At 37.6% G+C, this 25,911-nt stretch overlaps 1 protein-coding gene across 7 annotated transcripts in view; it reads left to right on the plus strand.

Moving 5' to 3' along the window:
• Nucleotides 1–20,943, plus strand: part of TDRD9 (tudor domain containing 9) — an 82,862-nt gene extending 61,919 nt beyond the window's left edge. For all 7 annotated transcript variants that reach the window (XM_049828345.1, XM_049828347.1, XM_049828346.1 and 4 more), the window contains 14 exons: nt 1,032–1,132; nt 1,867–2,040; nt 3,315–3,426; nt 4,832–5,044; nt 6,785–6,874; nt 8,830–9,090; nt 9,542–9,691; nt 10,771–10,841; nt 11,228–11,337; nt 11,494–11,590; nt 12,252–12,390; nt 13,505–13,614; nt 16,532–16,604; nt 20,179–20,943. In XM_049828345.1, coding sequence (XP_049684302.1) covers nt 1,032–1,132; nt 1,867–2,040; nt 3,315–3,426; nt 4,832–5,044; nt 6,785–6,874; nt 8,830–9,090; nt 9,542–9,691; nt 10,771–10,841; nt 11,228–11,337; nt 11,494–11,590; nt 12,252–12,390; nt 13,505–13,614; nt 16,532–16,604; nt 20,179–20,274 — 1,797 coding nt within the window. In that variant the 3' untranslated portion in view covers nt 20,275–20,943. The remainder of the gene's footprint in view (nt 1–1,031; nt 1,133–1,866; nt 2,041–3,314; nt 3,427–4,831; nt 5,045–6,784; nt 6,875–8,829; nt 9,091–9,541; nt 9,692–10,770; nt 10,842–11,227; nt 11,338–11,493; nt 11,591–12,251; nt 12,391–13,504; nt 13,615–16,531; nt 16,605–20,178) is intronic.
• The last annotated feature ends 4,968 nt before the right edge of the window (nt 20,944–25,911 follow it).

The raw sequence follows: 25,911 nt of genomic DNA on the forward strand, positions 1-25,911 counted from the left end.
TGTATTCTGCTACTTGTCTTCCTCATTCTCCTCAGGATCTTGAGCTTCTCTCTTTCCTAGCTGCTCTGGGCTCGGCTGCTGTTGATTATCACTTCCATAACAAGTTCTACATTGTTTGCTAATAGCAGATCCAGAAGAGCCCTGTTTGGCACATGACCTGTGTTAAGAAGTTACTTTCAACACCTTTCAGAAATCTAGAAGCATGTGTGCTGCCCTGCTAGCAGGTTATCAGGGAGCTTATTGTCTCCCTCTCAGATGCAGGGTCTGTGGAGACCTCTGCAAGTTGCCTAAAGATTATCTGCTTCATCCTGACTGATGCTCTTTTACAAATTCCCACCTCAGTGTTACCCTTACTGAACTCTTCTCTTACCCTGACCCACAAAGAGCTGGGTTGTCCCCATTGTCTGCTCCATGTAAGAGCACCTTACATTTGAGCTACTCCTCCAAGGAGGGAAGACCAGGAGGTTGGTCTTGTCTGTCATCCTTAAGAAGCATGTATCCATCCATAAATGCTCTCCAGTTGTGTAAGCTGTCCCACCATACCTCAGTAATTCAATACATGGTAGTTCTGCCAGGACATGCAGGGCTGTAGCTCCTTCTGTTTCCCAGGCTATGCACACTGCCTAGGATGTAGTTCCCAATGGTGGACAAGGAAGCATAGTAATCCATTGCTTTTCTGTTACAAGCAAAAAGAGGTATACTAGACAGCTTCTAAGAAAAATTATTAAAGAAACCTGTATAATTATAAATGAAGCTGCTTCATGTATAGTTAGCGATAAAAAAAACATTTATGTACTGGTTTGAGGCAGTAGGGCAGCATTAGCACCAAAACTCTTAATTTTATTGTCTTTTGAGATTTTTTTTTTTTTAAATTTAATATAGTATGTAGCATTTTTGGAATTTGCTGGGGTTCAGATTGTATATCACTATTGCAGCTCAAGTGAAGGAGGACACTAACTGCTTATTTGAACTTAATAATGCATTATTAAAGTAATTGAATGTATCCACATTTAATTTCTTTTTCTTAACAGCTGAAGAATATTCCTCCCTATGGATATCTATACCATAAACAGTTGCAGTCACTGTTTAGACAATGTGGGCAGGTAAAATCTATTGCCTATGATGGATCAAAGTAAGTATAAAATATTTTAAGTATCCTTTCTCATGTTCTCAATTATGAATCTAGTAATCGGTTTCTTTGTCAGTGGTGCACTTACAAAATGAGTTTATTTCTTCTCATCTCCTTGGAATCAGTAATTTATTTTTAATGTATAAGGTGATTTTGAAGTTTGATACGCATTGGTTGGAATAACATTAGATAAACTAGCTGAGTTAGAGACTGCCTTCTGTTTTGTCTTTTCTGTTGTCTAACAGTGGACCTTAACTGCAGCTGATCTGTATTTATTTCTGACTTATATACTGAATTTAGCTCATTCATACAATCAGATGGCTTTGTACAAAATGCATGTGACTGGCTGTTTTAGTTAATTGTCTTGTTAACTTTACTACAGCTGTCCGAAGTTGAATTCGTGTAGCTCTTTTATTCCTTTTCCAGTCTTTAATTATTTTCTTTTTCACATGTATTTTCACATCCTTTCTATTTGTATTAAATATGCTCAGTAAATTTGGTACATGATTTTGAGAATGTTAGAAAGTTTTCTTATAACCATCATGATAATTACAAGTTTTAAGGTGCATAGGAGCAGGAGGCAAAACCTGTGAGGAACATACTTTTTCTGTTTGCTGGCCTGCTAAGATAGACACAGGGAGAAGAAATGATGGCCTTTGTGAAATTTTTTTTTTTTGTTGGGTTTTGATTCCTCGTCAAGTATTTATTGCCATTTTACTTGGTGGTTTTTTGGACAGGGCTTTTGTGGAGTTTTCCCGTAACCCAATGGAGGGCTTTAAGATTCTTCCTGCAGTGTACCTATCAGTCAAGATGTCACAGCTGAAAATTCCTCTTTTGCTGAACGTTCATTTTCCAGATGATATTGAAAAGCAATTGCAAGGTGTGACAGCTGCAAGTGTGAAATCTCTAAGGTAATTGTATTGTATATGGAAAATGGGTTTCTTCACAGTGAAATGAGGATTGCTGGGTTCAGTGGGAATTTCCTTGGAAGTGTCACCAAGACATGTTAGGTTCAAAAAAAAGATGTATAAACTTTGTATAAGCAGAATGTTTTTGCAGGACTAGAAATACCATGATTGTCTGTCTTAAATATTTCTTTATAGCTAAAGGTGTTTTACTGTATAAGAAAACTCCAAGTATACACTGACTTTTTTTTTTGAGGTTCTAGTCCATTTGCCTGTGGTATGTGGGAATATGGATGTGCACAGTAATTTCTGTTCATGCTAGAGACAATGTAGGGATTGCTAGAACTGAAATAAGGAACAGTATTTGGGGACATGAGAAAGGGAGGGAGGAGGAGTATAACAGCAGAAACTGAAGGGTAATGTGACAACATAAAGTGGAGAGGCATAATAGAAAATACTGGTGAGGAATGCAATGTAGTGAGTCTCTTTGGTCTGCACCTACTTTTGCTAGAAAAATCTGGCATGTGGGTTTCATTGTTGTTACATGCTGTTTGTGACTCTCAGCTTCAGGTCATACAAGCAACTTGCTAAAATGGTAATCTGCCTAGCTCCTGATTGGTCTGCAGCCATTTTAATATTTTAAAGTAAGAAATCTAAAATAGGAAGGCAAGAATGAACTGGAAAGGTTAAAGTGCAGGTGAATACTTCACTTCCAGTTGATTGTACTTGTTTTTTACTAAACATTTTAGCAGGTTCACTGTGCCCCAAACAGCACTTAAAATCTTTGTGAAAACTAATTCTTGAGGGACTCAAGAAAGAAGTCTCCTAGGCTGAAAGCCTAATTTTAGAGTTCTTAACTTTTGTCAAGTAAAAGGAATATTATACATTTTTTTTTAAAAAAGGCTGAATTTTAATTTGTGTTGTAGTGTGCTCAATTTATTTTTAAAAAATAAGCTTAGAAGGTATGCCATAGCAAAGAGCCTCACTATTTAACCTTGATTCTTTGGATTTGTAATAAATTGATGGCACAGTTGTGTCTTTGTATGTATCTTCCTGTGTTTGGTTATAATGGAATTCAAACAGTTTCTCTGTAGTGTTTTGGTCCTGCATGGTCATTTTATGTTCTAATTGAATTCATATATTTCCATATAAAAATCATTAAATACATAAATGCACCCTAGGGGAACACCTTGGGAAGCAAATGAAAGCAAAAAAATTGAACTCTTGAGTTTTCATTTGTGAGTGAAGTGTTTAGCATCTTTGTTCCATATACTTTTTAGAGTAAATGTGGACTGTCAGAAGCAGACAGTGGAGCCTGTGGAAATCTCATTTGGTAATTTACAACAGTCAAAGATGATCCCAAATCATGTTCTGTCCATCAAGATAACAGAGGTAAGCGTGTCTTGCATCTGAAGTAGGTCATATCCAATAATCAGTATCTAGATAACTTTGCAGAGATGAATATCTGACAAGCTTAAATGAAAAGAATGGGTACCAATAATGTTTTTAGCACAGAGGTATCCGTAAAAGGTATGGAGAATATTCTTGATCTAATTTTAGTAATTCTTTGTTAAACAGTACTTGCATGTCCAAATAAATTTCAAACATTGAAATTTATGTGCACTTGACAAAATTGGTGGGATTTGCTGGCAGTAAATGTTAGCTGGAAGTAGGCATAAATATAAAGAGGATTAATAGGAGAGGTAAAATATTTGTGTACACTTCAGAAATGAGAATAAGTAGGTATTTGGGCTATTTACCTGCTTATTATTAACTGGCAGTTTTCTTCAGAAACTATGGATGTGAGAAATGAGATGAATTTGTAAAAATATTGCATGCGTAAAAGACAGCATGTTAGGGGAAAATTATATGTATATATAAATGTTTCTGAATTCTGGAGCTGAGAATTTTAAAATTTTAATTTATTATTAATAAATTAATAGTGTTAACTATCGTCTCAACAAATTGAGTCATAGCAAGCAATATATATGCTGCTGAAGTAATAAAAATAATTAAAAAAAAATCCAAATCACTGAGCTAGTGGAAATTACAGGCTGAAGTATTAAACCAGCTTTTGATAGTAGTGACATGTTTTGCAAGTGCAGAATAGAATATTTTCTTCATTTTATTCAGCTAAGTCTCTTGTATCAAAAATGTGCATGGATTTGATCAGATACATTCCAGCTATCTATGCTACTTCCGTTTAATACATCAGCTTTAATGATCGTATGTATTGTAAATATAGATTCCTTTTTTATCACAAGCACTTGATATAAGATCAGAAATGGTATATGAGTTCAGTAAACCATTTGTAAAGATTACTGATTTTATTCTGTGTAATTTAAACAGTGGTGTGTTCTTTTCAGTTTCCTAAAGGATGGCTAATTGTAACAGTAACAATGCCAATTTGCTGATAGATGTAGCTAATTGGTATTCTTTCACTAATAAGAAAAGTGCACCAGATCTATTATGTATCTGTCTCATCAACTGTATACCTTATATTTTCTGTATGTTGATTTGGTTTAGAAAAATGGAAGCAGTCTTTTCTTAACTTTCTGTATTTTAGTAATGCTTATATCAGGGTCTATTTAGATGAAAAGTGTATTGCAGTTGCACAGCAAATAAACATTTTAACATCTCATTACAAGAGGGAAATGTTTCACTGCATTATTGCAGTATGAGACCATTTGGTATGTCAGGAGTAGGAGTGCTTTTCATGTATTTTGCTCAGATGTGCTTTGTGTTTGGTGTAGAAGAATAATATGAAACCTGTTTTATCTAATTTTTATACTTTCAGATAGTAGAAGTTGGACACTTCTGGGGTTACAGGATAGATGAAAAAAATAGGACTGTACTCCAGGCTCTGGCTGCTGAAATTAACTACCAGAACCTGATGGATTTGCCAGTGTCTCCACATCCAGGGTTGGTTTGTCTGGCACCATTCACTCATGCGGAAAACAGAGAATACTATAGAGCTCGTATTCTTTATGTTTGTGGAGATTTTGCTGAGGTACAGTAATATGTTATGTCATACTGAATTGGTAGGATGTAATTGGGTTAACAATCTTGGAGCTATGCTTTTTTATTTTACAAAGCACTATGTTCATGGTAATTATAAGTGTTCCAGTAAAGAAATCTGTAGAACTGGAACTAAAATAAAATCTTAATGGAATGTTGCCAGAATAGGTGAATTAATTTTTTTCCAGAACACAGGAATATTTTAGTATTAAATTGAGACGCTGTTGCTGTTACAATAGTGTCTTGTGTGCTGAAGCAGAGCGAAACAAAATAAAGACAAAAACCTCCAGTAACTTAGAAAACATGGTAAGGAATGCCTGGATCAGAGTCCACTGCTGTATTGCTGGCAGCAGCCCTATCACTTCCTCTTCATAAATATATTGAGATCCATCTGAAAAGTAAGTTTCTTGCCCCCACTGTACTGGCAGTTTCATCTAAGCTTGTTCTTCTGCTAGTGTTTCTTTCCCTGGTTTACATAGGTTTTCTTCTTTTCTTTCTTTTTCCCCTCTCCTCGTTTCTTGTCTTTCTGCCTGGACTTTGTTTTGCTATCTGAAGCAAGCTGCACACTTTCTCATCTCACGTACTACATTGACTTTCTGTTCATCTGGTCTCCATCTCACTTCTCTATTTTGGTTTGACCTAAGTTTTCTGGAGCAGAATTATGCGTGCTCCCGTACTTACAGGTCTGCCTTTGCTTATGCAGTGATGCTAGTGTTCCTCTTCCAACACAGTGTTTCTCCTCTGCATTCAAAAATATTTAATGTGGCACATGCCACATTTGCCTCTTCATAGTTTTTTTGCGTGAGCCACCTCTTGTCATCCTATACTCAGTTCCATCTCCTTGGTAATGTCCAACTAATTAGAATTTATGAATAATAATGTAGTGTTTATAGCAGAAATTGTTAAAAATTCCAAAGGGTATAATCTTTTACTTCATACCATTTGGTTTTCCCCATTCCTGTTGAGTTCTCAGGTCCATCCAATGGGGTCTTTTTTTGTATCAGTGTTTATGTTGCAGAGTTCTGTATCATCAGCAAATTCATCAGAATGTTTTGGCTTTTCGTACTGAGATCAGTAATGGAAATTAGTGCCACAGTTCAAGATTGATATTCATTTTTCAGGCCAATACTTTTCTTTCCAGCAGTTAAGGACAGATTTTTTTTATTTTTGAAAGATTGGCCTTTGCACAGCCCATTCCTCCTTTGACTTTCTTGATTCATCAACATAGCTGGGTGTCACCACTATAGAGTTAATACTGAACATTGTCCACTGTTTAAAGTAATGGAAAACTAGTCAGTAACAGTGCTAATCTCATCACTTCCTCTTTTGCATTTATAAACAGTCACCGGATCAATGTTAGCATTTGTTTATCTAAAAGCAGTTATTAGGTAGTATCACTCACTGTTAAGAAGTAAGGTTATACAGATTTAATTGTGGAGAGAGAATTAAAGCCTTTCAGAGAAATTTGCCTTTTCTAGATTTGGCAGATTATTTGCATTACCTGTGGATGTTTAAGCCAAGGAATAAACTAATAGACATGATAAAATTTGACTTATTATTTTTGATGTGACTTCATTTGCATGTTTTCCAGACTCTGAATTTGCTTCCTTTTCACTTGATAAGATTGTGTGGTACTGTAATTATTAAGCTTAGGTTGTTGCTTTCCTTGCTACTAAAAGTAGCACTTTTAGTGCTGTGGAATCTCTGCAGATACTCTTGATTCTTTTTCCAGGTTTTTTTTGTGGATTATGGCAACAGATCAAAAGTGCCTTTAAAAAAATTAAAAGAGATTCCAAGCTGTCTTCGAGAGCTTCCTTTCCAGGTAGGGATGATGCTATTTGCTGCTGCTTAATAGACATCTTTATGCCTGGTCTGGCAAACAGAGGTGTGTTTCAAATCATAATGCTTTTCAGAATAGTAATAATGAAGTGACAGGTATTTTGCTAATGGGAGCACCTACAGATCACCTTCACTAATAGGTGGATAAATGTTTTCCACAGGCAGGTGTGCACAGAGCAGTAATTCTTGTACATAACTGAATTGTATTGTGTTTAATTGTAGAGAAATGTTACCCAGCCTTTTGTTTTCAGGTGCACTTGCTAGAGAGGAAAAAAGAAAGAAAAAAAAAAAAAAAAAGGCCTGAAATTGCTGCCTGACTGGATGTAAAAAAACTGTGCTTGTATTCATTATTTTTTTTTAACTTAATGTTTGAACAAGTCCTGTTTCTTTGGGGACAACATAGTGAGATCTATCTCCCACATGTAATCACAGGAACAGTGGAAGGAGAGAGGAAATTGCTCTAACAGCTGCCTTTTGCTGCTTGTTGCTTTTGGTTATCAGTTTCTTTGCTGTCCATCAGTTCTAGGAGAAGTAGAACTTCTCTCTAGAAGGAGAAGGTTCTTCTATTGTCTGCTTATATGTAAAGCTCAGGAGTAACAGGCTGAGCAGTAGCTCAGCTTTGTTTTATTCTAAAGAATCTCTGAGCAAATGACAGAGGCTTATACAGCCTAGAAAACAGCCCAGAGAGGAGAAACTAGCAATGACTATTTAATCTATTGTTCTCTGGAAGCTGCTCCTGCTTACAGATAAGTGGCAGCATGCTATCTCTTGTCTGCATGGCACAGCTCTGCAGTGGCAAGTATGTTGCATACAGTTACTGTGCAGAGTATTTTTGCTCCGTCAAAGCTCCTGCTCTGCTACACTATTAGTTGCAGGACAAATACATAGGAGATAACCTGATATAAATATTGCAAAGCTAGAAGTCACTGTTTTCCTTTGTGCTGCTTTGCTGCTGTTTGAACTACTAGCTTTACTTGGATCTTTTCAGAGAGGACTCTCTTGATAAATTAATAGTGACCTGTAACACAAATCTGAGGGACTTTATAGCTAGTTTTTTCAGAAGAATAATTCCCTTGAGCTATATTTACAAATAAAATAACTAGTCTTTCAGCTTTTCAGTCCTCATTCAGGTATTTTTAAATTAATCAAAACAGGTGTATAATACTAACTTTATTCTCTGAATTGTTTAATGATGAAAATGAGAAATGAACCAGCAGAAGTATAGTTCTATTTTATTTATCTTTTCTTAGTATTAGATTGTGACAGGGTTAATTTTGTTTGGTTTTCTTTTATAATTGATTAAAAAAAACCAAACCAAAAACCATGTAGAATTAATTTTGGCAAGAACCATCCTTTTTTTGTGTTTTCTTCAATTGTATTAAAGGGAAATGTATTTCCACTTCAGGCCTATCTTTTAATGACCGGCTAGGAAAAAAATAGGGTATCTGTTGTAAATTCATTCAGAGACATAATTACAGATGGTGATTGTGGAAAGGGGTTAAATGAGAACTTAATTACTCTTACCTGCCAGGGACAAAAAAGCTGCAGTGGTCTTGCCAAGTTTTCCGTTACCTTAGTTGAAAAGAGCTGTGGATTGTAAAGGTTTTTTTTCCAGAGAAGACATCTCTACACTCCTAAGATTTTAATGTGGATGGTGAATTAATACCAAATTATCTTTTATTTATGCTCTGTTTGCTCTGATTCATTAGCAGCTATGTACAATATTGAAGTGATATGAGATGTAATGTGTAGCTGTGTTGGCAGTGACAGAATAGGAATTATGCCAGTAGCTTTACAGCAGTCCTAGGAATTAACATAAGCCACTGCAATAGTTACAAAGTCATTTATAGTTATTAATTCAAGCAGTTTGAGAAAATGAAAGATTTTTGTGCTGATTCTCTACTCAGACAAGTGTTGTTTTCAATGTTTTTGCTTTAGGCTTTAGAATTCAAGATGTGCAAGATGCGTCCATCTGCAAAATCTCTTGTATGTGGGGAATGGTGGAGTTACAGTGCTAGCCAGAGATTTGCCTCGCTAGTAAATGGCTATACTCTTCTAGTAAAGGTGTATTCACTTGTGCATAGTGTTCTGCATGTGGATGTTTTCCGTTACTCAAGGTGCAAAAAGCTTGTGAATATTCGAGATGTGCTTATTGAAGAATGTTATGCTGAACTAGCAGAAGAATCATACGAATCACAAGTATGTATTGAGTAAGCTGCTTCTACTTTTCTTATACTAATTTATTTCAGCTCAGGCTATCTGAAGTCCTGAGAAGTCTTGACTAATGCCATGGATTTGGCAAGATTAATACTTGAATGGGACAATATATTTTTATGTGTGTGCATAATTCATGTTGAGCTGTTAGCCAAAAGTTTTGCTGCTTTGAGACACCTTTTGGAAGAGATTGTTTCCTAGGAGATAATTGCATCAGTTGAACTGCTCCACTGTTTTTTGAAACTTTGAAAAAATGTAACTCTTTCATAGTTGTAACTGTCTTCCATTTTTGTTTTATGTAATCTGAAAGGTGATAAGAACATTGTTTTTTGTATTGGTATGCGAGTATGCATGTTCTTTGTGTAGGACCTTTTTTGTAAAATTTTTTAAAAACATAGCTGTTTCATGGTTTTAACACTCTTCTGTTACTATGTAGCAAAGCCATGATTTGCTCAAGGTATTATTTTTGGACCAAGTAAAGAAAGAAGAGAAAATGCCTGTATCTTCAAGAGAGGAAGAAAAGCTTCTCATTGAAAGATTGTTAAACTGTTTTTCTGACAATAAAGCTGATGCGCCAACCCATAAGGTAACTTGAGTGGTAGTTTTGGTATGTCATTACATGAACCTGCTTCTCACATTGTTAGAATGGAGATGAAGACTGAAAGTATCTTTAATAACCAAACCATGTTTGATGCCTTTCATAGTACATTCTACTTTCTGTTGGTAGAAAGCCATAATGTGACCACCATTGGAGACTAGACTATTGTAGCTTTTAACAAAGTTTTGAAGTATAGCCTAAGAGCTAAGTGAACCAATTCTTCTAACACATTCTAAGGCAGCACTTCAAACCATTCCAGAATGAAGATAAAATTGAAAAACTGAACACAGTGTTTCCACACATGGTAGTCTTCATCATGTAAGCTCCAGCAAAAAGCAAGATTAAAACCTTATCAATTTTTCAGAAAACTTAAATATGGTTTTTACTCTACACAGTGTTTCGTTCTTCCTCAGCTAGTGGTAGGTAAGCAGCTAGGATAGGTGATGCAATGAACACTTCAGTAACTGATAAAAATGAAACAGTGGGTATTTCTTCCAATTCCAAATCCAGAATTTATTCTTACTTACATATTTTGAGATATATAGTCACTATTAAGCTGGAATATAAAATATGAAAACGCATATCCTGTTCTCCATTCTGATTACAAGTTAAACCTTGTCTATGTTATAGTTCTTTTCCTGTTTCGGACCTGACAAAATTTCAGGGTTTCAAGCACCTAATCAAGCTCAGTTTATCCACAGGAGTAATCCTGTTTAACTACTCACTTTCATAAAGTGAGATATTTTCAAGATCAAAGACCTGCTTGTGTAAACAAAAATGATCTGATTTTGTGAGGTGCTCTATGAAATCTGAACTTGTGTGTTTTAAGCCAGGGGAAAGTTGTGAATCCTCAGCACCTGTGACAATACATTATTTTTGTTTAGGTTCCTCAACAAGCAACACTTGCTTTAGATGGGCGAAATGAACAAGCTGTTTATCAATTTATCAATTCAGTGTTGCTCAATATATGCTGAAATGAGTTTTGGTTTTCATTTATAAAGGATTTTGATTTAGAGAGATCCAGGTGCTGGCTAACTAGAATATCATTTGTTCTTTCTTTTTTGAAGGTAACAGTTTTTGGCCCATTCAGTCCTTATGAGGTGAAATGCTACGGTATGACTAGAGTATCCCGGTTCAGGTAGTCGAAGACTTCTACTGTGAAGTATAAGCACATTCTCAGCTGCTATTTTTGATAAATAGGCAAACCCCATCCTAGTTACTCATACATTTTTACAGAATTTTTATTCATAGAAAAGACTGAAGTAATCAGACGTGAATTGCATTAATACGCACACTATCACTATGTAAAATTGTAAAAACAGTTTTATTAAAGGTGTTTTAATGTCTTACAGAGAGATTATTTATTAACCATCATCTACATCTGCTAAATGGTATTCAGGCAATCTTCAGCCAGTAACTGCTATCCATAGAGTTGCATTGTGAATTTAAAATAATTCAGTTTTTTACATGTTTGGATGTTTTTTGTTCTTTTATTGTTGAAAATATTTCTTACTTCCTCCCCAGAAGTGCTTTCATACAAAAGGAAAGTGTAAACTCTGTTGTTGTCCATGATAGTCCAGAAGATCCCTTCCAGCAGTTGCTGGTTGCTGCTTCTTTATCAGCAAATGCATATGGTAATGCCTAATAAAAATGTTTGGACAGTTTCTCTAGACATTTGTTTTTATATGAGTAGTTCCATGTTACATCTCTTTGTTTCATTTTCATTAGATACTCCTTAAATTGATTCTTTCTTTTTTTCTTTCTTTTTTTCTTTTTTTTTTTGTGACTAGGATCTACTGTGATTTTAAAGGAAACATCTTTGATGCCTCCTATTCCTGGCCTGCTTGCACTCCTCAGTATGCTGTTTGCTCCTGCTATAGAACTCAGGTATTCATGTGTTTTTAAAAGTGGTATATTTTTTTTAGGACCCTCACAAATTGGTGACAGATTTTTTTCCCCCCGCCCCGGCTTTCAGCATTTAGTATATTTTCTTCCTGTTCATGTAATTCTTGTATCTTTTATCCGTTTCAGTATAATAAGTAGCTAAGATAACTTGTTTCATGTACTTAGGAATGGGTGCTGCAGGCTACACCCTCAGGATAAGGCAATATGTTTCCTCACAATCGTGCTGGAAGCCTAGGAAGATGAATTGTAGAACTGGGCAAGTTTTAAATCTATGTGAGGAGAGGAACTTGAGTGATTTCTGTAAAAGCTGAATTCTGGCAGTTGCATTACTGTTGTGTTTTGTTATCTGCAGACTGTCATTTCAACATAGTGAAGCTAGCTTTCCTTAATTAAAGTTTCATTCTGCATATGTATGATTTTCTTAAGTTTTGTAAGTATATGTTTTCATAACCAGAACTTGTTTCATTGCTATATTTAAAAAAAACCAATATGACTCGGTGTGAATGCCTCTCAACTGTTTTAGCTTCTTTAAAACACCTGTATCTTGCTTGGCATGGCTTAGACAAATTCATTTAAGTCTCTCTTCATAGGAGTTTAGTTTCTTCGTGTCTAGGAGAGACTGTTTTCTTTCTTTTTCATATAGGGTTGATAAAAGTGGAAGGTATTTTACTGGCGTTCTGTGTGGTTTGGGTTGGAGTCAGACTTCTGGTGCTCCACTGCTTCCAGAAAATGACATAGAGCTGACATTTGATGTGCGTTTTGGAGTGGAAGACATATCAGAGGTAAAACATGCATAAGAATTTTTGCTATGGTAAGAACTAAATAGAATTCAGTGCATCGGAGCTTGTTAACTCTTAGAGTTAATAGGAAAACTTGTTTTAATTTGTGGGTTTGGGTGTTTTTTTTAGTGTACTATCTCTCCATAACCTTGGATTCTTGTCAGAAAAGAAGTAACCCCCCCATACACTTTGAACAAAGTAAAATATTATAGAACAATACATCATATACTTTTCAAAACAAAAGCATCAGTTTTGCACTAATCAGATGTCAATACTTGTTAGTTATGTTCTTAGGATTATTGTGGGTTTTACTGGTCAGCTTGGCATCACTCCTTTGCAATCTTCAGTTTGATTTTATAGTTCTGATAAGCCATTTGTATCAAGCTACTTCTCTCAGAGCAGATCAACCAACCAAACAACAAAACCCCCTGTATTCCTCTTTACACCCTTTTTGCAACTTGTAGACTCTAGAGATCTGTCAGAGGGAAGTATGTACATATACTCTGTTACGCAGGACAGTAAGCTGTATTTGACCTGTGCTTTAGATTTGACGTGTGCTTTAGATAGTGAAGGACCTCACATGCCCTGATTAGTTCTATGTACCGAGCAGGTACATTAGGTGATGACCAGTGTTTCTAGAGGCTTTTTAAGGACATAGTAGACATGCTGGTACACATATCTGTGAGCTATTGTTTTCTGAAAGAACTGACTTGGTGTGTGATTTGTATTTCTGGCACCTTAGCCAGAATGGGTAACACCAATCTGTTGTACATGTGAAAATTATGGACAGATAGAGAAAATCCTTAAAACTTGTACAGAAAGAATTCTGTGTTGGAAAAAAAAACCCAGGGAAGTAGTAGCCTGTATGTTTTATGGCATAGCTGAGTAACCTTGAAGATTGTGATATCAAGTGGCTGAACATTAACGTCTGTGACCAGCAGAGATGTGTCTGGAGAAAGAAGTGTTTCTGAAGCTTCAGATGTTTTTGCTTATGTTAATAATATTCCAGTTGAAGTTCAGTGGTATGGGTGCCATGACCACCTTCATGTCAGTATAATATAATACAGAACTAGTGCTAGTTTAGAGTGCTTTATATTTTGTCACTGGTATCTTACAGATAAACATCCTAAGGACAGCCATTAATAAGCTGCTCTGTGAATGTGAAGTGTGTTCTGGACAAGAGAGAATGACACAGCTGCAGGAAAACATTCGTCAGAAACTTCTGTGGTAATAATTTTGTAGAAATAAAATCTGTTTCACAGTCTCAGCAAAAACAAAATGATTGCTTGAAGCGTAGCTCAGATTAGGCTTTGGGGAAATAATGTATGTTCTTGTTTAATGATGCATTCCATTTACTTTGTTTGTTTATAAAGCAGTATACTCAACTTCAGACTTATTGTGGAAGCACTGGTTCTTCAGGGAAGCCTGATCTCTTAAGAGTCATAGAACCTAGGCTGTAAAACGTGTTCTACAGGATACCAGTTCTGATGTATCTTTTGCTTTCAGCACCCAGGACAAAGCTAATAGTCCCGTGGCATAAGTGCGCAGAAGGATTTAGAATTCTTTCTCCCTGTACATTAAATTTGAATTCTGTGTGTTGCATGTCCTCCCTCAACAGACCTGTGTAGGATGGGTGTTGGCCAAGTTAACTGCTGGAAGTCCCAGGTTAATTTATGAATTGAAGTAAGGTCACTTCCCTTTTTTTATTTGTTTGGGGTTTTTTTTGGTTTTTTTTCCAGCAGGCCTCCTTGCTGCTTGTAACTGAAGCAGTGGTTCTGAAAAGAATGTTGTGAGTCAGTGCAGCCAGTCTTGAGAATTTCTTCAGCTTGTGGTGTGTGGGAAGTGTTTGGAGGAGCTAGTTCAATGAAGTATCCCTGTAACAGCTCCTTCTAATGTCTGCCACTGCTGAGCATGCTGTGAAAAATCTTCCCTTGTTTGTAAATGTAGTGTGTATTTTATTGCTGTCTGTATGATCAGTAGACCTTTCTCATCCTTACCTGGCTTTGTACCGAACATTTAAAGAAAGAGCTCTGGCTCAGCCATGAATTAAGAGTTCTGTTATGCTCTCTAGTATTGGCCTCATCTCTAGGAAATGTGGCCTTTTTAGTGAATAGATCTTTTCTAAAGTAGTGTATGCCAGTGAGGCAGTTCCTCATGCTGATAAAGATCAGAAGCTTTTAAGCTTAGCTGCCCTTACTCTAGGTTATCAAAATTATTATCAGAGCAGCTGTTTATGCTGAGCTTTCAGGTGCTTCTGGTTTTTGAATATACCTGCTCAGTTGATGTATTTTTTTTCCCCATCTGTGAAAAAACTATTACATTGACTTCACTTGAAAGCAAGTATCCATACTTCTTATTTACAAAACTTGAAAGATAATTCAGTGTGGTGCATTTTGTAATAAATTAACAAGTGCAGGGAGAGTCAGCCTCACCTTTTGAGGCATTGGAAATGAAATTAAAAGAGCTTAAACAATTGCCAGAAGATGTGGAGATACCTGTTATATGTTAGCTGACCAGCAGACATGTTGGATATGACAAGGGCGAAAGGTGATTATTTTTGTTTTGGGCGCTACACTGTGCGTGCCACCAGTGGGTCAGCTGCTCTTCTCTCTGAGATACAGCAGCTTCCAGCCAGCTGTTGCAGTGGGTTGTGTGTGCCTCCAGAATGTGGTGGTACAGCCTCACAAAGGCTGTACCTCAGAGATGCATGCTGCTTGCACTTTCAACTGGAGGAGCACCAGCACGGGCTGATGGCAAGCTGTTCACGTTTCACATCTGCAAAACTCTGGGTAAAATACCAGCTGTTGAGCATACTCCTGATGCAATATTTAATTTTCTGTTCATGTCCACATACCTCAGTCCAGTTGGTGTCTGCATTGCCTTTGGACACCGCCGTGTAGTACCACGTGTAGACTTCAAAGCTGAGTGAAGTTTGCTTGTGTGATTTTGTGGTAACAAGTGTAGGGAGAAGTCAAGGAAAGTGGATAGGCAGAAAGAAGCAAAACTAGAAAACCTCTCTGGAAGTGACTGCGACAAAAACAGGAGCTCATGCTTGGACATCAACACTTACATGCTAAATTCAAGGCACAAAAATGTCGCTGCTATTTCTTTAGATGTGAATACTTGCTACTGTTTCAGCACCTTTTTTGGGTTGATTTTTCAGACATCTCCAGCCAGTTTGGAGGGGAAGGAGCAGCCTGCGCAGATCCTTGGCGCAGGTCCTCAGGTTGACATGTTCCCCAGTTCAGTCAGTGCTGACTGCCTGACTTGGTCATACTCATCAGCCTTCTGGGCTTTTTTTTTCTTTAGGATTTTATACCTTTCTGTCACAGCGTTTTCTCTCTTGCAATCTTAGTGCTTTTACTGATTCTGTTCCAATGATCCTACAGCTAACTTTTCTAAATTTTTTTTTCCTACCATTTTGAAGGAAGAGACAATCTGGTTGTTGTCATGATGTTGTCTTTTCCTTTGTGCAAATTCTTTCTTTGTTTTTAATATTTTTTTTCTGATTGTACTTTGGTTTATGTCTTGGAAAAAGCCTGACCTTTTTTTAATAAGTAAATATGCAAAAATCTAGCCTGAACAGTCTTTCATAACTTTTTTCCATTTTTTGAAAGCTAATTGTATTTACAACCTGTCACCACTACTTAAGACTAAAATCAGTGTTTGAAAAACACATCTAGACAGAATTAATTAAAGTCTACTACTGTTGTACTTTGCACAGCTTGAGGAAATAACTGGAGCAGACAGACAATCTATAGTAATTGAGTTGTCATGCAAAACAAAATACCCTAAAAATAGCTGTATTATAGATTCTAGTGAATAAGCATGCATAAAACTTACAGAATAAATGACAGTTGCAAATTCTAGTACTTTGTAAATTAAAAAAAAATATTTTCTTTAAAAGAAAATACATTGTGATACACTTAACATCCCTGTGAAAATTTGTATTTTGACGTCTTACACTAGAGGGGCAAAGTACAGAGAAGTGAACAAATCAGACTAGATTAACAAGGAAATTTAAGATTCCCTTCAGCACAGACACTTCATAAATGCTGAGTTGTATCTAATATAAAAATTCCTTTGTCTTTATAATTAATCAAATATAAGTGTATTTCTTAAGGCTGTTTTTATCTAATTTCAGTTTAATCTGCAAATCAAAACCTCGAGATATGATTGTTCCTACATGGTATGAGAAGCCATATGCGTGGAATCAGGTAAGGGTATAAAGATAATTCCCCCGCTCCCTTAACAGGAGTAGTTAGAGTACCCCAGTATGGTTGGTTAAGAGTGGTCAAAGGGAGAACTTCCTTTGGAAGAATGTCTTTTTGAGCATTGAATTTAAAAACACTGAAAGCACCATAGAGTTGAGTTTTAAGGGATAGGAACTGTTGTATATACATCATTCTCTGTTGCTATCATATTTTTGTAGAGTTTATTTGGTTTGTTGGGTGTTTTGGTTTTTTTAATTTTGTGTATACCAATATATACTTTGTGAACACTTCATGATTTTTAAGTTGAGAGAGATTGTAAAGGCAACTTTACATTTGTTGGAATTTAAAATTTTGTATTTGTCTTTCTATTAAGCAGCTGTGGCCTAAAAGAAAGAGACTGATATATTTTCCTTGTTTAGGGTTTATCTGAATGCAGTGCTTTTTAGTTTTGATTTGGGTTGCTGTGCTTTCAGGTGGCTTTTCCGTTTTATGCAGGCAGAAACATGGCTTGCTTTAGTATGAATATGGTGGGATCAGATAGGAGGGCAGTTTTCTCAAAACAAACAGAGAAGGACTGGTGGGAGATGTGGTAGTTGAAGACCATCTCAGGCTTAGCGACCATGAAATGATAGAATTTTTGATTCTTGGTGAGGTAAGGAAGGGGGTCAGCAAACCCACTATTATAGTCTTCTAGAGGGCATACTTTGGCCTGTTCAGGACACTGGTTGAGAGACTCCTTTGGGAGACAGTCCTGAAGGGCAAAGGTGTCCAAGAAGGCTGGACATTCTTCAAGAAGGGAAGTCTTAAAGGCTCAGGAGCAGGCTATTCCCATGCTCTGCAAGACGAACTGCCAGGGAAGATGACTGGCTTGGCTGAACAAGGAGGTTTTGCTGGGACTCAGAGGAAAAAAAAAAAGGGGGGGAGGGGGGCTTACCATCTTTGGAAGAAAGGGCAGGCAACTCAGGAAGAGTACAGGGATCTTGTTAGGTCATACAGAGAGGAAATTAGAAAGGCAAAAGCTCAGCTAGAAATCAATCTGGCCATTTTCATAAAAGACAACAAAAAATGTTTTTACAAATATGTTAACAATAAAAAGAGAGCCAAGAAGAATATCTATCCTTTGCTGGATGCAGAGGGGAACATTGCCACCAAAGATGAGGAAATGGCTGAGGTACTCAATGCCTTCTTTGCCTCAGTCTTTAATAGTGAGACTAGTTATCCTCAGGGTACTCGGCCCCCTGAGCTGGAAGACAGGGATGGAGAGCAGAATATACCCCCCATAATCAAGGAGGAAATAGTTAATGACCTGCTACGCCACCTGGACACTCACAAGTCTATGGGACCAGATGGGATTCATCCGAGAGTACTGAAGGAGCTGACAGAGGACCTTGCCAAGCCACTCTCCATCATTTGTTAGCAGTCCTGGTCAACAGGGGAGGTCCCAGATGACTGGAGGCTTGCCAGTGTGACGGCCATTTACAAGAAGGGTCGGACGGAGGATCTGGGGAGCTACAAGCCTGTCAGCCTGGCCTTGGTACTGGGGAAGGTTATGGAGCAGTTCATCTTGAGTGCGCTCACACGGCATGTGCTGGACAACCAGGGGATCAGACCTAGCCAGCATGGGTTCATGAAAGGCAGGTCCTGCTTGACCAACCTGATCTTCTATGACCAGGTGACCCACCCAGTGGATGAGTGGAACTCTGTGGATGTTGTCTACCTGGATGTTAGTAAGGCCTTTGGTGTTGTCTCTCATGGCATACTCCTTGAGCAGCTGGCGTCTCATGGCTTAGACAAGTGTACTCTTTGCTGGGTAAAAAACTGGCTGGATGGCTGAGCCTAGAGGGTTGTGGTGAATGGAGTTTAAATCCAGTTGGCGGCGGGTCACAGGTGGTGTTCCCCTGGGCTCAGTATTGGGACCAGTTCTGTTTATCAATGATCTGGATGAGGGGATTGAGTACACCCTCAGTAAGTTTGCGGATGACACCAAGTTGGGCAGGAGTGTTGATCTGCTCGAGGATAGGAGGTTCTACAGAGGGATTTGGACAGGCTGGATTGGTGGGCCAAGGCCAATCCTATGAAGTTCCACAAGGCCAAGTGCTGGGTCCTGCACTTGGGTCACAACAACCGCATGCAGCACGACAGGCTTGGGGAAGAGTGGCTGGAAAGCTGCCCAGCAGACAAAGATCTGGGGGTGCTGGTTGACAGCTGGTTGAGTATGAGCCAGCAGTGTGCCCAGGTGGCCAAGAAGGCCAACGGCATCCTGGCCTGTATCAGAAATAGTGTGGCCAGCGGGAGCAGGGAAGTGATTGTTCCCCTGTACTTGGAACCGGTGAGGCTGCATCTTGCGTACTGTGTTCAGTTTTGGGCCCCTCGCTACAGGAAAGACATTGAGGTGCTGGAGCATGTCCAAAGAAGGGTGACGAAGCTGGTGAGGGGCCTGGAGCACAAGTCTTATGAGGAGCGGCTGAGGGAGCTGGGGCTGTTTAGTCTGGAGAAAAGGAGGCTGAGGGGAGACCTTATCGCGCTCTACAACTACCTGAGAAGAGGTTGTAGTGAGGTGGGTGTTGGTCTCTTCTCCCAAGTAACAAGTGATAGGACAAGAGGAAATGGCCTCAACTTGCAGTAAGGGAGATTTAGGTTGGATATTGGGAAAAATTTCTTTACTGAAAGGGTTGTCAGGCATCGGAACAGGCTGCCCAGGGAAGTGGTTGAGTCGCCATCCCTGGAGGTATTCAGAAAGTGTGTAGACAAGGCATTTCAGGTCATGGTTTAGTGGACATGTTGACAGTTGGACTTGATGATCTTAAAGGTCTTTTCCAACCTAAATGATTCTATGATTCATAAAGCTGAAAAGCCTGGTTTCCTACTCTGTTGGAAATCTTAACATTTCTTTCTGTAAGGGCCTCTGCAGGCCACTAGATTTCCTGACGGAACAAGTGCATTTTCTTAATTAAAAGGGGGTGAGGAATTACTGAGTGTAGGAGTAAGATTTCTACACGCACCCTCCCTGTGCCTCTCCCACCACAAGGCATAAAAATGAGTTCAGGTCTCCCTTCTTGAAAAGATTGGCAACAGTGAATGAGCACCAAGGGCACGTACTTCTAGTAGGCATTCACTGAGGGGGTAGAATATGTCATGATATACTGCCTTAAGCCAAAGTGTTTCTGTTTTCATTATTTCAAATTCAGTTATCCTTGGTATGAAGATAATCTCCTATTCAGTTATATTGGTGTTTAGCTTTCATAACAAGTTAATGTGTAGGCCTTGGATCATGATTTCCCCCACTGTATCTGAAATGAAGTCTGAAGAATCTCAGGACATCTTTCTTATATAATCACATAAAATACTACCTGTAATGCTTTGGAATTGATTGCGGTATAGTATTCTGATTCAGGCAAACCATGAGATACAGCATTTTATAGTACTGGCTCTTATGTTGAAATGTGTGGAATGGAATTGAAATTCCTGTATTATTTGAAACTGTTAAAACTCTTCAAGACTGTTTTCCTTAACTATGCTATATAGGAAAACGTTATTAAGAAAGCGTTCTGACTTTCATCTTGCTTCTTTTGATTAGGTGGATTCTCAGCATATCATTGACCAGTCTGAAAATCGGCATGAAAGACAGAATGGTCTTTATCAGCTACATAAGCTTGTTGTGTTGAATGTTTAAGTATTTCTAGAAGTCTTTCAGAGGTCAAGTTATTGCAACTACTCTAAAAATTATTTCTGCCTTCTATGTAACTCTTGGGTGCTTGTTTTGCAAGACTGTTCCTTAAGATTAGTGTAAGTGTACTGAAGTACAGTTTGGAATATGTTAATGTTTTTTTTAAAAAGTTAAGGTTTGGGGACCTAGAGCAGACGAGTTTATAAAACAAACTGACATAAAGCAGGATGCAATTTTCATTTTAATAATACTTCTGAGCAGGTTTATCACAAGGTACATGAAAGAGAAAGAAAATCTAGGTTTAGTTATTCATTTTCTGTCTAAAAGCTCATAAGCTGTGGGGCATGATTTGTCTTTAACTGCAAGTTGCATTTTCTTTGTCATTAGTCTTTCAAAAAGCCATACGACAAAGGTGTTTGGGGCTTTTCTTAACCAAAAACTAGAAGTCAAAGGAAACTGATATAGATTATGTTCTGATCCAAACTATAATTTCATATACTGGATAAATTTTTTCATTAATTTTTCATACATATATAATTTCTTTTCCTGTATGGCAGAAGAATGCTTTTGAATTACTGATTCATGGCACCTTTGTTTCATCCTTTCCTCTTATTTTTACCCTAATTGGTCCTAAAATTAGTCCTAAAAAAATGAGGTCAGTGGTTTCAGAATAAAATGCAGAAGTGAAATAAAATGTATTTGTCTCTTCTCTTGTGCGGTCATGCTTAATAAAAGCTAAATTTAGTTATTAATGGTATGTGATTGCATTCATGAAATACATGAATACAAAAACAGTATGTGGAAAAGTATTAATCTTTTCACTGTTCACTCAATGATTTGAAGATCATGTAATATCCAGTCATCCTCTGAAGAACAGACAGCATCAATGTTCACCATAAAAAAAGTGGCAGATTTGGGGAAAATAAGGGGATGCTTAAACTAAGAAATTATTATAAGCTGTACTTAAACAGAGGGGCAACTGATAATAGGCAATTTCAGTGGCTTATTGTAAGCATTACTTCCTTAGACCCATTTTACTTATCCTTGTGAATTACAAAACATCATACTTTATACAGTGAGATAGGTTTAATAGAAAAATTGCATCTCAAGTGGCTTAGACAACACTATCAGCTGAGTGTTATATGCAAATTAAGTGTTGCAGTTAAACACCTCGGGGGGCAAATGAAACAGGCAGAATGCCAAATCTTTGCTTTGCTTATTAATGATGGAAATTTCTGTAGGAAAAGGTAGCTTGGTAATACCAAAAGGCATGATATAAATAACGTAACTTACTGTGATTCCTCATAAGCAACGCTGAAATTGAGAGTTGAGAGGAACAGAATATATTTTCCATATTGTGGGTTTGTTGGTGGTTTTATTTTTAATCCTATGGATAATGTGTCCCAGTGTGTTCCTGTGCCTGTGCTGCCATCTGGTGAGGGGCTACTGATGTGCTGCTTGTTCCCCTGTGAAGGTCTATGGCATGTTGTCATGCTTTCAGTAAAGAAGAGGTACTCCGTGATGGCTCATGTCATAATAAAACTGAAAGGTTTCTACTCTTGTCCTTATGATGAGAGGAGTAGATAATGCTAACTCCTCCACAGTCCAATAACCCATAACCTGCCATTGGTCAACTGAGAAATGAGAACTGTGTATTAACACTTAAAAGCTCCTGATTTTGTCCTGGGTATGTAACACGCCTGCAGATGTGATACATGACAGATTATCCTTGAAGGAAACAGAACATCTTACAGGTCAGCCTTGCTGGCAAATGTTATTTATTGCCAGATGAAAATGTAGTACTAAAATTTTAAAAGCAGCAGTTGTATTTTATTGTTTGATTTAGGTTTCAGCAGCATTGCAAAGTCACTTAAACAAGTTTAAGGTAAACAGCTTCAGGATTTTTCCCTTCAAGGTTAATAATATGTAGCATTGGAGAAAGAAGTACTCTAAAATAGTAGTGTCTTTAGATGGCTACAGACCTGCTCCCAGTCAGCCTTGTACCTTCCAGTGGTTACTTCCATAAGAAAAAAAGGCCATGACTGCTTGTCAAGATCCCTTTTATCTCCAGGTGCTCACCAACATCTAGCAGAATGAGATTTCACTTACCACAGTTTGAGTGATCATCCACATTTATGTATTTCTTCCATCACTGAGTCCAAGGTAGAAATATTTGAATCTATAAAAGGTCAGATTAATCCTCTTGAATGCCTCCAATAGTAATGATAGTGACAAATTGTATCGATAGGAGGCTCTCAAGTCTGAAAATGCGCATTCACTATTATTCATAATTCCCCCCCAGCTACAATGAAATCAGGTAGCAGTGTTAAATCAAAAGGATTTTTTTTGCCATTGCATGTAATTAACTTTTGAATTTACTGCCACAGGCTGTGCTAGAAACCAAATATATAAACAAATCCAAAAAAGACTCAGAACTCCAGGGAAGGCAGATCCTTCCATAGCTGTTAAAATTGAGGAACTCCAACTCCCTACCCTACTGAAATCCAGAACCTGAGAAAATACACTGAAAGAATGCCTTTCCCAAGTGTTTCCTTTTGGCAGATGTAAGGGTGAATATTCTTTACATATCCTTTTAAAGATGGTGTAACATATCAGACTAATAATTCTATCTGTGACTGAAACATTCTGGAACCAGCAATAGTAGAATTACATAGCGTGGATGATCACTAATAGAATGAGATGTCATTTAACTAAATCTATGCTAATGTCCTGGTTTTGGCTGAGACAGTTAATTTTCTTCCTAGTAGCTGGTATAGTGTTGCGTGGTGCTTAGTTATGGGCTGGGGTTAAACAACAACTCAAGAGAGTTGCTCAAGATATGCAGTCTGTGTTTCTTGTCTTACTCTCTTCTACTGCCTCATAACTCTGCTTATATAGGATTCTGCAGTGAAAAGGAGGTGGATGCACAGCTGGTGTTCTCTGCCCTCAGGTCTTCTGTAGGAGGCGAAGGACTTCAGGGTGCAGGTATACCATGCAAATACAAATATGCCTGGCCAAAAGGATTCCAACTACAACATAAGGTGTATGCACCTCTGTAGCTGGATGTGATTATAGACAAATACATTCTAAAAAAACCCTCTAGTTGCTAATGTGATCAATGACTTCTCATTTCCTCTGTAAATTAGTATCTGAAAAGAACTTCAATTAATTATGAATAATTTGAGCTGATAATAGATTTGGTAAATAGCACAGATACTCTTTTGCTTTACACTGAAATCTTGCGTTTTTCCTGGATTACTACGTACACTGGTTACATCTAGATTAGAACAAATAAATGAGGTTCACAGAAGACTTTTGTCTGCCAGCCTATTCATTCAGTCTTCAGATCAGTAAATAATAGTAATAATAAGAAGGAGGATAGTGTTAAAAAATGATAGAGCATATGAAATGCAATACTTTTTTGGAACTACAGTTCAAGAGATACACTATATGAAGCCTTGACTCTGGAGGAAATTTGAGAAGCCTGAAGTGGAGAGATAAATGTGTGTGCTGTATCTGAGAGAGTTGATCAATTTCTCTTTGTGAGGCTGTCACAACAGACAGTGATGTGGAATTTGTTGGGCTGGAACGATTTTAGCCTTAGTTTGAAGTCTGTCGTTCTTGCCCCAAGAGACAGTGATAACATTACTATCCCTCAGTGACAATAAAATATGTTCATAATCTCTTTGAATAAGAGAACTGAAGACCACGTCCATTATCTCAGGATACTTGGCTATTTTGGCCAGGTCTTCTACTGTCACGTTACATGAATTGAGCAGTGGTGCTTATTCTGGGATTGCATAGATCTTGTGTTTAGAGAGACTATAAGGAACAAAGTTTTATAATAAAAAAATCTATTGTAAACTATAGCCATTGAACTACTTCTTACAGCAGGTTTATATTAAAACTAGTTACTGAAATTATCCTGAACTGGGAAAACTTTTATCAAAAGATAGTCAGCTCAAGTTGACTGCACATCAATACTTAATGTGAGGTAAATACAAGAATTATGTAATACCATGCTTGCAAAAAGATCTAAATGAAGTATAACTGGATTTATACTTGTCAAGCAATTGCATGAGACTACATTGTAGCAGAAAAATACAGAGGAAGAAAATTAAAGACTGTCTCAGTTCAAATAAATTGAAAAACAGTAACTTGAAATCTGGCAGCAATAAAACCAAGACAAAACTTACGTTTTAATGTGAAAATAATAATTATAGCATCATCAGTGAATGCCTTCAGAAGCATGACACAAAAGTTTTGAATTGAACTTGCTATCTTGCATGTATGCATAGAGGAAGTACACAAGAAGTCCTTTCCATTCTGATTCTAGTTTGTGATACAAAGGTTTGCAACATAGTATTACAAAACATCCATCTCTAGAAGCCTTTTACTGTTGTTTGTAGCTTCAGCTGAAAGCATTCATTTAGCAAGTGTGAAATCTGACTTCCAGAAGCACTCATGTACTCTCTGGAAGCTCACAAGTATTGCAGGCTGTGCTTCCCTGTGTAGGTTCCTCATCCTGTAGCACTGGCATCCTATGGGGTGTCTCTACTAATATATTGGCTTCAGTAACTATTCTAATTTTAGGACTTGCTATCAGCAGCAATCACTTTGGGTTTTTCCCAGTGTATTTTCTACTTCCTTATCTTCTACTTAATAAATAAAATCCAAGAAATATCTATTCCTTAGAGAACACGTAAAACAGTCACATTTGACGTGTGCCTGGTCAATTCCCAACTTAGCTGGTGGTTGGGCAGCAGTCTGTTCGCACATGATTGCTATCCAGACCAGGTAGAACTAGTTCAAGAGAGAGCTAACATTTTAAACTAGAGCAAGCAGAGGAACTTCCTAGCTCTATTTTCTGTGATCTCTTGAAATATGTGCTGTGGAAGATACTGTCCATATCAAGAATCCTAATCAAATCTTTTCTACTTTCCTGTCTTTTAAATGTGTGCTTTCTGTCCCTATTAAAAAGCTAGACCAAAAAAGCCCCAGAGCTATATATGCATTCTCTGTGCTATTCATTTACTGATTATGCAGTCTAGATTTTCACTACTAACAGACAAAAAAAAAAAGAGCTTTGTAAATGTTGAAATATTGCGGACAGCTGTACCATTCCTTTTTTAAACACAAGTATCCAGGGAGAAAGTTACCCCTGGGTCTTTTGTTCTCTGTTTAGGAAGAAAACAAAATGAGAGAAGTGAAAGATTTTAAAACCCTCCATGGAGCACATGAAAACCAAATACAGGAGGAAAAAAAGAAAACTATCACAGCCCACACATGGGGCTCACCACTGACCAGCAAGGAGAAAGGAGACAAGTTTCATAAGCATTGCATGAAAATGATGTGAGCTCATCCAACTGTGAGAGAAGAAGTCTTGATTGCAGTTTTTTGGGTGGAGAAAGCAGTCGCAGCACTTTTTGGGGGGTAAGAGGAAATGGATACCTGCATTTGGAGCATACTGTTTACCTTCCTCCTTCCCCTGAACCAAGTGGCAACCCTACTCCTCTCTGTCCCCAGGTGATTCACTGGGAGGGAGGGACTTGCTTGGGAGGAGTGAAGGCTATAACCCTTCAGGAAGGTACATGGTGCATGCAGCTTACTCCTGCCCTGCTCACCTCAACTTGCATGCTGGCT

The sequence above is a fragment of the Accipiter gentilis genome, chromosome 25 (genome assembly GCF_929443795.1).
Source record: "Accipiter gentilis chromosome 25, bAccGen1.1, whole genome shotgun sequence".
Classification (NCBI taxonomy): Eukaryota; Metazoa; Chordata; class Aves; order Accipitriformes; family Accipitridae; genus Astur; species Astur gentilis.